The following is a 13,164-nucleotide window of genomic DNA, read 5'->3' as shown; positions in this document are numbered from 1 at the left end:
CGGGGTTTCACCGTGTTAGCCAGGATGGTCTCGATCTCCTGACCTCGTGATCCGCCCGTCTCGGCCTCCCAAAGTGCTGGGATTACAGGCGTGAGCCACCGCGCCCGGCCGTTTTTTTTTTTTTTTTTAAATATAGGGTCTCTATGTCGTCCAGGCTGGAGTGCTGTGGTGTAATCTCAGCTCACCGCAGCCTCCACCTCCCAGGCTCATGCGATCCTTCCACCTCAGCCTCCTGAGAGCTGGGACTACAGGTGCCCACCTCCACCCCTGGCTCATTTTTGTATTTTTTTGTAGACATGGGGTTTTGCCATGTTGCCCAGGCTGGTCTCAAACTCCTAATCTCAAGTGACCCACCCACCTTGGCCTCCCAAAGTGCTAGGGTTACAGGCATGAGCCACTGTACCTGGCCTAATTTTCCATTCTTGAAGGCAGATGTTCCTATAATTTCACCTGTTACCTGCATCCTTTTGATTCTAGCTCACCTAAAGGTCTTCCACAGATCTTTTTTTTTTTTTTCCCTTGTTATACACTCAGGATCTAAGATCTTCTATTTGAATGTTTGCCAGGGCTACAATACCTTAGCACATAAATCAGTATCCAGCTTCTTTGTGACTGTTAGTTTTGTTCTTGCCCTTCTTGTTTCTGAGCTCCTTGTAGATACGACTTTGATTCTACATTTGATACTGCTTTGATTACCTTGTTTGGAATAGGTGCTAATTAGGTTGCCCCCCACCCATCCTTTTTGATATAGAGTCTTGCTTTGTTGCTCAGGCTGGAGCACAGTGGCATGATCACAGCTCACTGTAGCCTCCACCTCCTGAGCTCAAGCAATCCTCCCACCTCAGCCTCCCAAGTAGCTGGGACTACAGGTACGTGCCACCACACCCAACTAATTTTTTCAGTTTTTTTATGAAAAAAAAAAAAAATGCTGTGTTGCCCAGGCTGGTCTCAAACTCCTGGGCTTCAGAGATCCTCCTGCCTGGCCCCGCAAAGTGCTAGGATTACAGGTGTGAGCCACCACACCCAGTCTAGATTGCCCTTTTAACTCTTTTTTTTTTTTTTTTTTTTTTGAGGCGGAGTCTCGCTCTGTCGCCCAGGCTGGAGTGCAGTGGTGCGATCTCGGCTCACTGCAAGCTCCGCCTCCCGGGTTCCCGCCATTCTCTTGCCTCAGCCTCCCGAGTAGCTGGGACTACAGGCGCCGCCACCACGCCCGGCTAATTTTTTTGTATTTTTAGTGGAGACGGCAGCTCCTAATCTGCCAGAATGCTTAGTGCATAAATATGTGCAGATTGACAGTTTAAGTGAAATGGAAATTCCCCAGCCAGCTATAGTCATGCTGGGTTGGAGTTGTTGAGGAGCAAAAGATTTAGGTTGGGTGGAATATGGTGTGATTGAAACCACGGTTAGAGGATTCAGGTTGCTTTTGGAAGAAAAGGTTACCACAGCGGAAACTTGGAGGCTGTCTCTTGGCAAGTGGGATGTAATTTTGCAGCCACGAGGTTGAACTAGCGAGATGTGGTGTATACTATAGCCATCCTTTTCAGTTGACTTGCATAGAAGCTGGTGAGTGGCTGACATTTTTGTCAGTGAACTCTTGGAGGAGAGGGCGAGGCTTGGGCTCATAATTATTTGTATTTCTTATAGAGAAATGTACAGTGTTTATGTACTTTGTCTGTTTGACAAATCTGTTGACTGATGCAAGCTTAAAAGGAGAATCTGACCAAGAGAATAAAAGATTGAAATCTTTTCTTGCATTTTCTGGGTCCAGTATGCTACAAACAAATACAGGCTTTATTTAAATCTTTTGAAGTAAGCTACTACTTTTCTGGAACATTTTCTTTACGCTGGCTTAAACCAGGAGGTCTCCCACCGCACTCCATTTGTATCCCCTATCAGAGTGCTCAGGGTTTACTGCATTGGCTTAATTGCCTGTCTTCTCTATTACTCACAACTTTTTTCTTTGGTTGGTTGGTTTGTTTGTTTGTTTGTTTGTTTGTTTTTTGAGATGGAGTGTCCTCTGTCGCCCAGGCTGGAGTGCAGTGGCACAATCTTGGCTCACTGCAACCTTCGCCTCCCAGGTTCAAGCAATTCTTCTGCCTCAGCCTCCCGAGTGGTTGGGACTACAGTTGCGTGCCACCATGCCCAGATAATTTTTATATTTTTAGTAGAGATTGGGTTTCACCATATTGGCCAGGCTGATCTTGAACTCCTGACCTTGTGATCTGCCCGCCTCAGCCTCCCAAAGTGCTGAGATTATAGGCATGAGCCACTGGACCCGGCTGGTTGGTTTTTTTTGAGACAGGGTCTTGCTGTGTTGCCAGGCTGGAGTACAGTGGCACAGTCTCGGCTCTTTGCAGCCTGAACCTCCTAGGCTCAAGGGAATCCTCCTGCCTCAGCCTCCCAAGTATGCACACCTCTGCTCCTAGCTACTCTGGAGGCAGAGGCAGGTGGGTCGCTTGAGCCTGGGAGTGCAAGGCAACATAGCCCTGGCAACATAGCAAGGCCCACCTGTACAAAAAATTTAAAAATTGATAGCCAGGGGTGACGGTACACACTTGTGGTCCCAGGTACTAGGGAGGCTGAGTCAGGGGATCACTTGAGCCCAGGAGTTTGAGACCAGGCCTGGCAGCATAGTGATACCGCATCTCTACAAAAAATTTAAAATTTAGCCAGGCTTGGTGGCAAGCACCTGTAGTCCTAGCTACTCTGGAGGCTGAGGTGGGAAGATCACTTGAGTTCAGGAGTTTGAGGAGTTTGAGGCTGTGATGAGCTAGGATTGTGGCACTGTGCTCCAGGCTGAGTGACAGAGACCCGATTTCTTTAAAAAAAAAAAAAAAAGAAAGAAAAGAAAAGAAAAAGGAAAGATTGGGAAAGGATGCAGGGAAGCATGTGAAAGAGACAGAGAACCAGAATCAGACGGTGGTATTGTGGTTGCTAAAATAAGAGAAGGGATGGACAACAGTGTGATGTGGTGTCATAAGTCTAGGAGGAGAACCACTGGCAGGAGTCCATTGGACTTGGCAATTAGAAGGTCGTGGGTGAGAGGAGTTTCAAGGGGATGGTGGGGACAGAAGAGGGAATGGCAGGTGAGACAATGGTGTGTGGTAGCTAGAGATGGCGGGGCTGAGGTTTCAGATGTGTTGTGGACGTGGGATGCTTTCATAGATAAGAGACTTAAACTGGCTTATATGTTGACTAGAACCACCCAGTCGAAAGAGAGACTGGAGTTCAGAGATGGGGTCATTGATGATAAAGCAAAGGTCCTGAGGAGTGAGGAGAGTGAAGAGATTTAGGGAGCACATAGGGCGATTAAACTTGGGTAGGAAGGATATACCCTTTCTAAGGAAGCAAAGGGGAGATGGGAATCATTGCTGGGACGGTGGGAGTTATTGTCAGTAGCTCAGTTTTCTCAGGGTATTGGCATGGAATGAGGCAGATTGGATGGGAGATGGGCCTGAGGGCAGTGTCAGGATTTGGAATGTCTGTGGTGTGGAAGAGGGAGGGTGAAGGGACCAAGGCCCGGAGGATGGTGGTAGCAGCGCTGTGGAGCCACAGGGACCTTGACTGATAAAGCTGCCAATTTGCGTGGTTGCATAAACCCCCTTCTCATCCTTTCTTAAGACTCCAGAGCTCAGGCAAAGGAGAAGTTCCGTGACTGCTTCCTCAGGGAAGCATTTCCCGACCTCTTCAGTTCACTTGCTTTATAGGCTCTCATGGCTGTTTTTACCTTCTAGCTCTCTAATGTAGAGTTGTAGTTTTGCATTTGACTGTTATAATTATTTTAATTACAAATTATAACCAAAGTTATTTGACTTATGACTGAGCATGGTAGCTCATGCCTATAATGCCAACACTTTGGGAGGCCAAGGTGGGTGGATCACTTGAGGCCGGGAGTCTGAAACCAGCCTGGCCAACATGGCAAAACCCTGTCTCTACTAAAAATACAAAAATTAGCCGGGCGTGGTGGTGCCCACCTGTCATCCCAGCTGCTTGGGAGGTTGAAGCAGGAGAATCGCTTGAACCCAGGAGATGGAGGTTGCAGTGAGCCAAGATTGCACCAGTGCACGCTAGCCCAGGCGACAGAGTGAGACTCTGTCTCAAAAAAAAAAAAAAAGAAAAAATTGTTCATCTTTGTTTTTCTCAGTAACTCAGGGCTCCGAGGACAGGTATGTCAGAGTGCGCTTACCATCGTGCAGCGTCCAGCACCTAGTGGACACTTGATAAATGCTTGTTGAATTTAATGAATCAAATACAGTGGTTCTCAACCTTTTTACCTGCCCCAACGCACCAGTGGAAGATGGCGTGCCTCTATCTGAACCATTATTAACTGCCCTGATCCTCACCTGAAGGGGGACAGGTGCCAGGGTTGGGGAGCGTGATTAATATGATCACAGGCCCTGGAATAAGAATGTTGGGCTCAGATCCCAGCCTGTCCTCTCACCAGCCTTGCAACAGGGGAAATCTGTAACCTCTCTGTGCCCCAGTGTCCTCCTCCTCTATAAAATGGGGCCGGTATATAGCAGTACCTACCTCATAGGCTTGTCATGAAGATGATATGAAGCTGGGCACAGTGGGATGTGCCTGTGGTCCCAGCTGTGGGAGGCTGAGGCAGGGGGAACAGTTGAGTCCAGGAGTTTGAGTCTAGCCTGAGCAACATAGTGAGACCCTCATCTCTTTAAAAAAAAAAAAAAAAAAAAAAAAAAAAAGAGGCCAGGTGTGGTGGCTCACGCCTGTAATCCCAGCACTTTGGGAGGCCGAGGCGGGTGGATCATAAGGTCTGGAGTTTGAGACCATCCTGGCCAACATGGTAAAACCCTGTCTTTAGTGAAAATACAAAAAATGAGCCAGGTGTGGTGGCACGTGCCTGTAGTCCCAGGGAGTCTGAGGCAGGAGAATCGCTTGAACCCAGGAGGCAGAGGTTGCAGTGAGCCTAGATCGCGCCACTGCACTCCAGCCTGGTGACAGAGCGAGACTCCGTCTAAAAAAAAAAAAAGAGAGATTAAATGAGGGAATTTATGTAAAGCTCTTAGAAGAACATGTCAAAATTAGGAAATTGTTATTACTGTTAGTGGTTTCAAAAAATCTAGGTGATTTTGGTAGCCTTTTCTCCTGGAGACTCCTGGCTTTGTGGTAAAGAATTTGCAGGGCAGGTGCCCATCAGCATCTTTATGTACATCTCTTCATTGTCATCTACTGTATAATATTGAGCTTCTGAGAGGAGAAATCCTTGTAACCATGATGGTCTCCTTGGTTCAATGACCAGCACCCTGAAACAAAGCTATTCTTTGTTATTTTTATTTTTACTTTTTATTTTTAATGAATATTTTAAAAAGTAAAGACAGTATGTTGTCCAGGCTGGTCTCACACTCCTGGGCTCAAGTGATTCCCCCAGCTTTGGACTCCCAAAGTTTTGGGATTACAGGTGTGAGCCACAGTACCCAGCCATCAAAGCCATTCTTGATCCTGTGGGACTATCACTGAGAAATAGTAGAAACATGGGGTGGCTGGTCACTTGGAGAGCGTTCCCATCGGTGGGATGAGGGACTAGTGAATGCGCCTGCTTTACACCGGCCACGGTAAACCTGATTCTTTCTTCTCCTTGCAGAGGAGGTGGCCAAGCTGGAGAAGCACTTGATGCTTCTACGACAAGAGTATGTCAAGCTGCAGAAGAAACTGGCAGAGACAGAGAAGCGCTGCACTCTCTTGGCTGCGCAGGCAAACAAGGAAAGCAGCAGTGAGTCCTTCATCAGCCGCCTGCTGGCGATCGTGGCAGACCTCTACGAGCAGGAGCAGTACAGGTGAGCAGGGCTCCTGGACACAGAAGGCCTTTGGCTTTATTCCCGGGCCACACTACAGCTTTTCTCATTCACTTTCTCCCAGAATGTATTTCTCTCCCTTGAGGATATTAGCAAATCTTTATTCCCTAGAATAGAAGCTCCCTGAGGCAAGATTTTTATTATTTTATTTTATTTTTTTTTTTTTACGACGAAGTCTTGCTCTGTTGCCCAGGCTGGAGTGCCATGGCGAGATTTCGGCTCACTGTAGCCTCTGCTTCCCGGGTTCAAGCAATTCTCCTGCCTCAGCCTCCTGAGTAGCTGGGACTACAGGCGCACACACCACCGCGCCCGGCTAATTTTTTGTATTTTTAGTAGAGACGGGGTTTCAACGTGTTGGCCAGGTTGGTCTTGATCTCCCGAGGTCCGCCTGCCTCGGCCTCCCAGAGTGCTGGGATTACAGGTGTGAGCCACCATGCCCGGCCTGAGGCAAGATTTTTATCTCTCGTTTAGTGCTTATCTTCAGCAGAGTGCTGGAGTCATGGTGATAGCATTGCTAATCAAGCAGGAATTGGCTTACATGTCTAGGAATTCAGAGGGCAAACGTCCGTTTCTCTTGAGATGGTCAAAGCAAAACAGTCTTGGAACTAGTTAGAGGGTGCATCATGATGGTTGAGGTTGAACTCTGGAGCCATACAGCTTCTGTTAGAAGCTCAGGGTTGGGTGTGGTGGCTCACGCCTGTAATCCCAGCACTTAGGGAGGCCGAGGTGGGCGGATTACCTGAGGTCAGGAGTTTGAGACCAGCCTGGCTAACATGGTGAAGCCCCGTTTCTACTAAAAATACAAAAAATTAGCCGGGCCAGGTGGTGGACGCCTGTCATCCCAGCTGCTCAGGAGGCTGAGGCAGGAGGATCGCTTGAACCGGAGAGGCAGAGGTTGCAGTGAGCCGAGATTGTGCCATTGCACCCCAGCCTGGGCAACAGAGCGAAACTCTGTCTCAAAAAAAAAAAAAAAAGGCATGCTAATGTCATGTGGGTGAAATTATAAAGAGAAAAGAGCAGGGTGAGCACCTGTGATGTTGCGTATAGTCCAGAACAGCAATGATGAAAGACTGAATTGGGATGCTGGATATGGCAAAGAAACAAAGATGTGAATATACATAAGAAGGAAGGACTTGAGCCGCTAGGGAGATAGAAGCTCAGTCTACATAAGACTTAGTAAATTTTCAGATAAATTCCAACATTTTAAATAGATCGCTCACACCCGTTATCCCAGCACTTTGGGAGGCTGAAGCAGGTGGATCACCTGAGGTCAGGAGTTTGAGACCAGACTGACCAACATGACGAAACCCCGTCTCTACTAAAAATACAAAAATTAGCCACATATGGTGGCACACACCTATAGTCCCAGCTACTTAGGAGGCTGAGGCAGAAAAGAATTGCTTGAACCTGGGAGGTGGAGGTTGCAGTGAGCTGAGATTGTACTACTGCACTCCAGCCTGGGTGATTGAGTGAGACTGTCTTAAGAAAAAAAAAAGGGCCGGGCGCGGTGGCTCAAGCCTGTAATCCCAGCACTTTGGGAGGCCGAGACGGGCGGATCACGAGGTCAGGAGATTGAGACCATCCTGGCTAACACGGTGAAACCCCGTCTCTACTAAAAAGTACAAAAAACTAGCCGGGCGCGGTGGCGGGCGCCTGTAGTCCCAGCTACTCGGGAGGCTGAGGCAGGAGAATGGCGTGAACCCGGGAGGCGGAGCTTGCAGTGAGCCGAGATCCAGCCACTGCACTCCAGCCTGGGCGACAGAGCAAGACTCCATCTCAAAAAAAAAAAAAAAAAATCAAAATTTAGAGGATGCAAATAACAATAAAATAACTCAGGATTCAAAATTACTATTATCTTAGTCCTTTCTAAATGAAAGAATACTCTATTACAGAAAAAGGGAAGTATATATTCTGAGTAAAGGATAGTTCCATAAATTGAATAGATATAGCTTCTTGTAAAATATAATCCATTGTCTTGTTTTTCCTCTTCCATGAACAAGTGAAAACTTTGTTTATTACTGGCCCAGGGAAGCCTAATGTTTTCCTGTTACAGACACACCTCTCCTACTCTTTGAGGCTCTTTCCCATTAGAACTCCCATCATTTAGTTTTTCAATTACTTATCAATTGATTAGTAATTTTATTTCACATTCATTTTGTTGAAGTCCTTCTCGGAGACAATGGGAATGAGACTGGGTAGTTTTCTTCCTGTCACTTTTTAGCTAGTTATGGTATGATCTTACGACTCCAACAAGTCTCCCTTCAGCTTTTAAAACCTGCCCTAGGGCCGGGCGCGGTGGCTCAAGCCTGTAATCCCAGCACTTTGGGAGGCCGAGACGGGCGGATCACGAGGTCAGGAGATCGAGACCATCCTGGCTAACTTGGTGAAACCCCGTCTCTACTAAAAATACAAAAAACAAACAAACAAAAACAAAATAAAACCTGCCCTAGGCCAGGTGCGGTGGCCCATGCCTGTAATCCCAGCACTTTAGGAGGCTGAGGCAGGTGGATCGCTTGAGGCCAGGAGTTCGAGACCAGCCTGGCCAAATGGCGAAACCCTGTCTCTACTAAAATTACAAAAATTAGCTGGGCTTAGTGGCATGTGCCTATAATCCCAGCTACTCAGGAGGCTGAGGCAGGAGAATTGCTTGAATCCAGGAGGTGGAGGTTGCAGTGAGCTGAGATCGCGCCACTGCACTCCAGCCTGGAGGACGGAGTGAGACCCTGTCTTTAAAAAAAAAAAAAAAAAAAAAAAGGCTGGATGCGGTGGCTCACACCTGTAATCCCAGCACTTTGGGAGGCTGAGGTGGGCGGATCATGAGGTCAGGAGTTCGAGAACAGTCTGACCAACATGATGAAACCCTGTCTCTACTAAAAATACAAAAATTTAGCAGAGCATGGTGGTGCTCGCCTGTAATCCCAGCTCCTCAGGAGGCCGAGGCAGGAGAGTCGCTTGAACCCGGGAGGCGGAGGTTGCAGCAGTGAGCCGAGATTGCGCCACTGCGCTCCAGCCTGGGCAACAGAGTGAGACTCCATCTCAAAAAAAAAAGCCTGCCCTTTATCTAAAGAAGGTTGAAACTCTATGTTATCTACAATTGAATATCAGATAGGGAATGGAGTCTTCCTAGGGGACTAAGCTGTCAAGATGTGGTAACCGAAATTGAGAAATCGATTTCTAAAGCAGACATCTTTTACCAACGTAGGGGGAAAAATACCTTTATCCTATAACATGCATTTTGTTGAAAAATTCAGATAGTATTTTTATGTGCCTCTTAGTAGCTGGAATGACTGAAGAATAGGTTTTAAAAGTTTTTAAGTTGAGAAATGTGGAAGAAACCGGTAGCCTTTCTTTTTTTTCTTTTTTTTCTTTTTTCTTTTTTAATAAGAGACAGAGTCTCACTATGTGTTGCCCAGGCTGGTCTCAAACTCCTGGTCCTGGCCTCCCAGAGTGCTGGGATTACAGGTGTGTGCCACTGTGCCTGGCCTACATTTCAAGTTCAGGAGAACAGTTTTGTCCCATAAGGTAGTTAAAAATGATGGCTATATGTAGTTACTTACTGTACTCATTCTTTTACCAAACAAACCTATGGTTTTTCCTGTTCAAGTGTTTGAGAAACTAACAAGAAACTGTTCATCTCCTCTCCAATTACAGCATTCTGGTTTCCATGTATTTAAAAGGAAATACTCTTTAATTGAGTGGAATCAAGTTTTTTAAAAAAATTACTAGGTCCTTAATTGTTTCAACATAGAATCTTCGTGGATTGGACTTGTCTGATTTTCCGGTTTTCATTTGTGTTTTAAAAAATTATTATTGGAAATTATTGATGAAATCCTTATTTCCCTTTGGTATGTCAGATTACAAAAGAGAGAATTTTGACCTGACACTCATGAATGTGGTAGAAATTTTCTAGAAACATTCATTTTTATAATTTTGTGGCTACAAGTTATGCTCGTGGTTGAAATAGTACAGACTGAAAATCTATTTAAGTTATTAAGATGTAATACTTTATAAATATATTCAGAGTTTAAAAATTATTTGTGCTTTGTAGGTAGCTTCTTGTTTTCATTAAATTTTTTATACTTTGTCACAGGATACGCTGATACAGTTTTATGTTTTGTTTTACATAGAGTATCCTATTTCTTCTTTGACCATGAATAATGTTCTACTGTGTTAACAGCAGTTTGTAATAATTTGAAATAATAAATACTCTCTTAATCTTGTGATCTAATATCATTAGTTACCGCTTGGTCTTTGATAGAACTGGAATTGTTGATACTTTCAAATGATGATTAAGTGTGTTGTAGGCAATACTCTTGTAGGGTCTACAAGAGTAGAATGTAGAATGTGTCTCTGTCAAGCATTATATACAAACAATATTCTGTTTGGGTTTCCTCTTTTTTTTTTTTTGAGACAGAGTCTTGCTCTGTCGCCCAGGCTGGAGTACAGTGGCGTGATCTCAGCTCACTGCAACCTCTGCCTCCTGGTTTCAAGCGATTCTCCTGCCTCAGCCTCCTGACCAACTGGCATTACAGGCGCCCGCCACCATGCCTGACTAATTTTTGTATTTTTAGTAGAAACGGGGTTTCACCATGTTAGCCAGGATGGTCTCGATCTCTTAACCTCGTGATCTGCCCACTTCGGCCTCCCAAAGTGCTGAGATTTCAGGCGTGAGCCCCCATGCCTGGCCTGGGTTTCCTTTTAAGTGGATGGGTTAATTCATGTAATGGTATTTTCTTTTTCTTTTTTTCCATATAGTGGTTTTTGTGTAGTTAGTTTCTGAAGACTTTCCAACCTAGTAAATACCTTTAAAGTTGAATATGAAAATAAAACATATAACTACCAGCAGGATGATGACAGTGACTTTGGATTCCTGCCAGGATAGCCATACGGCATGTACTCGTGGCAGCCCAGTGGGTCATCTTGACGTTTTTGTTCACTGCCCAGATGCTCTCCTCCGGTAGCATTTGACATTTTGGAGTTACACATAAATATCTATTCAGGAAGATCGTTTCATATAATGGCATGTCATAATTATGGAAACATGTTTTGAAAAGAAAGCTTTTTCCTCACCCCATTTTTTATAAGTAGTTGAGTCAAAAATGGTCAATATTAGGTCCGAATGTTTCTGGTGAGAACAGGAGTCCTGATGCTGGGTGCCGTGTTCATGACTGCTCGTCAGTTTGTTCACGCTTTTTCTGTTTCACCTTGCTTGAGCGTTACTGTGGGGCGTAGCAGCGCTGTAGTCTCAGAGCCGTCATCACCAGCTTTAACCTTTCTGTCTTTCTCTCCCTGATGGTTTAGCTTGTTTTAGTCTATATAAAATATCCTCTACTTTTTATGTGAATATTAATCCTCCTCCTAAACTTGGAGGTTCACCACTGTAAGAATCCCATTAGAAGATGTATTTGAAAGCCGAGCATGCCACGTGAATTAAAGCCAGAATTTACAAATAGAAACCATTTCTAGCAACGTATTATAAAGATGGCCCATCAGAATTCAGTGCCAGCATATAGAAACAATGTTTTGCTGTAATTTTTCCTTTTGCAGATGTATGTTGATCAATACTCATGTGTTTATCAGCTATGAATCCTAGCTATACCTAGGTATGATGATGTTTTTCTAATATATGTGGGTCTTTTTCTTCATCAGCGATCTGAAGATAAAGGTTGGGGACAGGCACATCAGCGCTCACAAGTTTGTCCTGGCAGCCCGCAGTGACAGCTGGAGTCTGCCTAACTTGTCTTCCACTAAAGAGTTGGACCTGTCAGGTGAGCCTTTGAGTGATCAGGGACACAAACCTGCTAGCGGAAGGGCTCTTGGCAGAAGGTTATGGTGTCTCATTTTGAAATATTTGTGATTCAATGAAAGTAAAATAATTTTCTTAGCAATTGATGGTGACCACAAACTAGTTAAATAATTAATGAATCAGTGGGTTGTACTTTTAGGTACTTTGTGTATCTACCTATTGAGGAGGTAATACCTGGCTAACAAATCATAAATATTTGAGTATCTGCAATGTCCTTATGATTTATAAAATGTAAGTATTTTTCTGTACACTCATTTCATGAAAAAGTATGCTGTAAATAAGGATTAATGTCCAGAAAATATTTTTCCCTCAAGTCTAATTAAAAGTCCTGCTGTCAGATTGCTTAAAACTTTATACTAGATGCCAAAGGACTTTTTTTTTTTTCTTTTTTTTTTTTGTAAGACAGTCTCCCTCTGTCACCCAGGCTGGAGTGCGACAGCAATCTCAGCTCACCGCAATCTCCCGCCTCCCGGATTCAAGTGATTTTCCTGCCTCAGCCTCCCGAGTCGCTGGGATTACAGGCGCCCACTACCACACCCAGCTAATTTTTGTATTTTTAGTAGAGTCAGGGTTTCACCATGTTGGCCAGGCTGGTCTTGAACTCCTGACCTCATGTGATCCACCTGCTTCAGCCTCCCAAAGTGCTGGGATTACAGGTGTGAGCCACCGTGCCTAGCCAAAGTACTTTTTCTAGTCTGTCAGAACTGAACTCAGAACAGTTACTCTGGGCCGGGCGTGGTGGCTCAAGCCTGTAATCCCAGCACTTTGGGAGGCCGAGGCGGGTGGATCACGAGGTCAGGAGATCGAGACCATCCTGGCTAACATGGTGAAACCCCGTCTCTACTAAAAATACAAAAAACTAGCCGGGCATGGTGGCGGGCGCCTGTAGTCCCAGCTACTCGGAGGCTGAGGCGGGAGAATGGCGTGAACCCGGGAGGCGGAGCTTGCAGTGAGCCAAGATCGCGCCACTGCACTCCAGCCTGGGCGACACAGTGAGACTCCGTCTCAAAAAAAAAAAAAAAAAAAAAAAAGAACAGTTACTCTGAAGAATAACAATATTCTTTCTTTAACATCAAAAGATGACCATTAGCCTTCAGAATTTTAATAGGTATGGGTTACTACATGAGATGGTGGATATGTTAATTTGCTTCACCACAGTGCCTATTTTACTATATATGTATCCCACAGCATTGTGTCGCATAGCTTAAATATATACAGTACAATTTATTTTTTAAAAAAAAATTTTAAGGCTGGGTGTGGTGGCTCATGCCAGTAATCCTAGCACTTTGAGAGGCCAAGGTGGGAGGATCACTTGAGCCTAGGAATTCAAGGCTAGTCTGGGCAGTATAGCAAGACCCTGTCTCTACAGCAAATTAAAAAAAAAAAAATAGCTAGACGTGATGGCATGTGCTTGTAGTCCCAGCTTCTTGGGAATCTGAGGGGAATGGATTTCTTGAGCCAAGAGTTTGAGGCCACAGTGAGCTATGATATCACCACTGCATTCCAGCCTGGGCAACAGAACAAGACCCTGTCTCAAAAAAA

At 45.1% G+C, this 13,164-nt stretch overlaps 1 protein-coding gene across 18 annotated transcripts in view; it reads left to right on the top strand.

Annotated features, from left to right (window-relative positions):
• The window catches only part of ANKFY1 (ankyrin repeat and FYVE domain containing 1), a 103,932-nt gene that overhangs the window by 14,507 nt on the left and 76,261 nt on the right, over positions 1-13,164 (top strand). For 17 of the 18 annotated variants that reach the window (XR_013405927.1, XR_013405925.1, XR_013405926.1 and 14 more), the window contains exons 2-3: positions 5,606-5,798; positions 11,466-11,584. Coding sequence is in view for 15 of the 18 variants with exons in the window: in XM_077969874.1 (XP_077826000.1) it covers positions 5,606-5,798; positions 11,466-11,584 (312 nt within the window). In the remaining 3 variants the exon portion in view is untranslated. Of the gene's footprint in view, positions 1-3,894; positions 5,799-11,465; positions 11,585-13,164 lie in introns of all 18 variants that reach the window. The other variant, XM_077969870.1, reaches the window with a different exon arrangement.

Source organism: Macaca mulatta, chromosome 16, assembly GCF_049350105.2.
Source record: "Macaca mulatta isolate MMU2019108-1 chromosome 16, T2T-MMU8v2.0, whole genome shotgun sequence".
NCBI lineage: Eukaryota > Metazoa > Chordata > Mammalia > Primates > Cercopithecidae > Macaca > Macaca mulatta.
The sequence above is the reverse complement of the archived record's forward strand: the minus strand, read 5'-3'. Positions and strand labels throughout refer to the sequence as shown.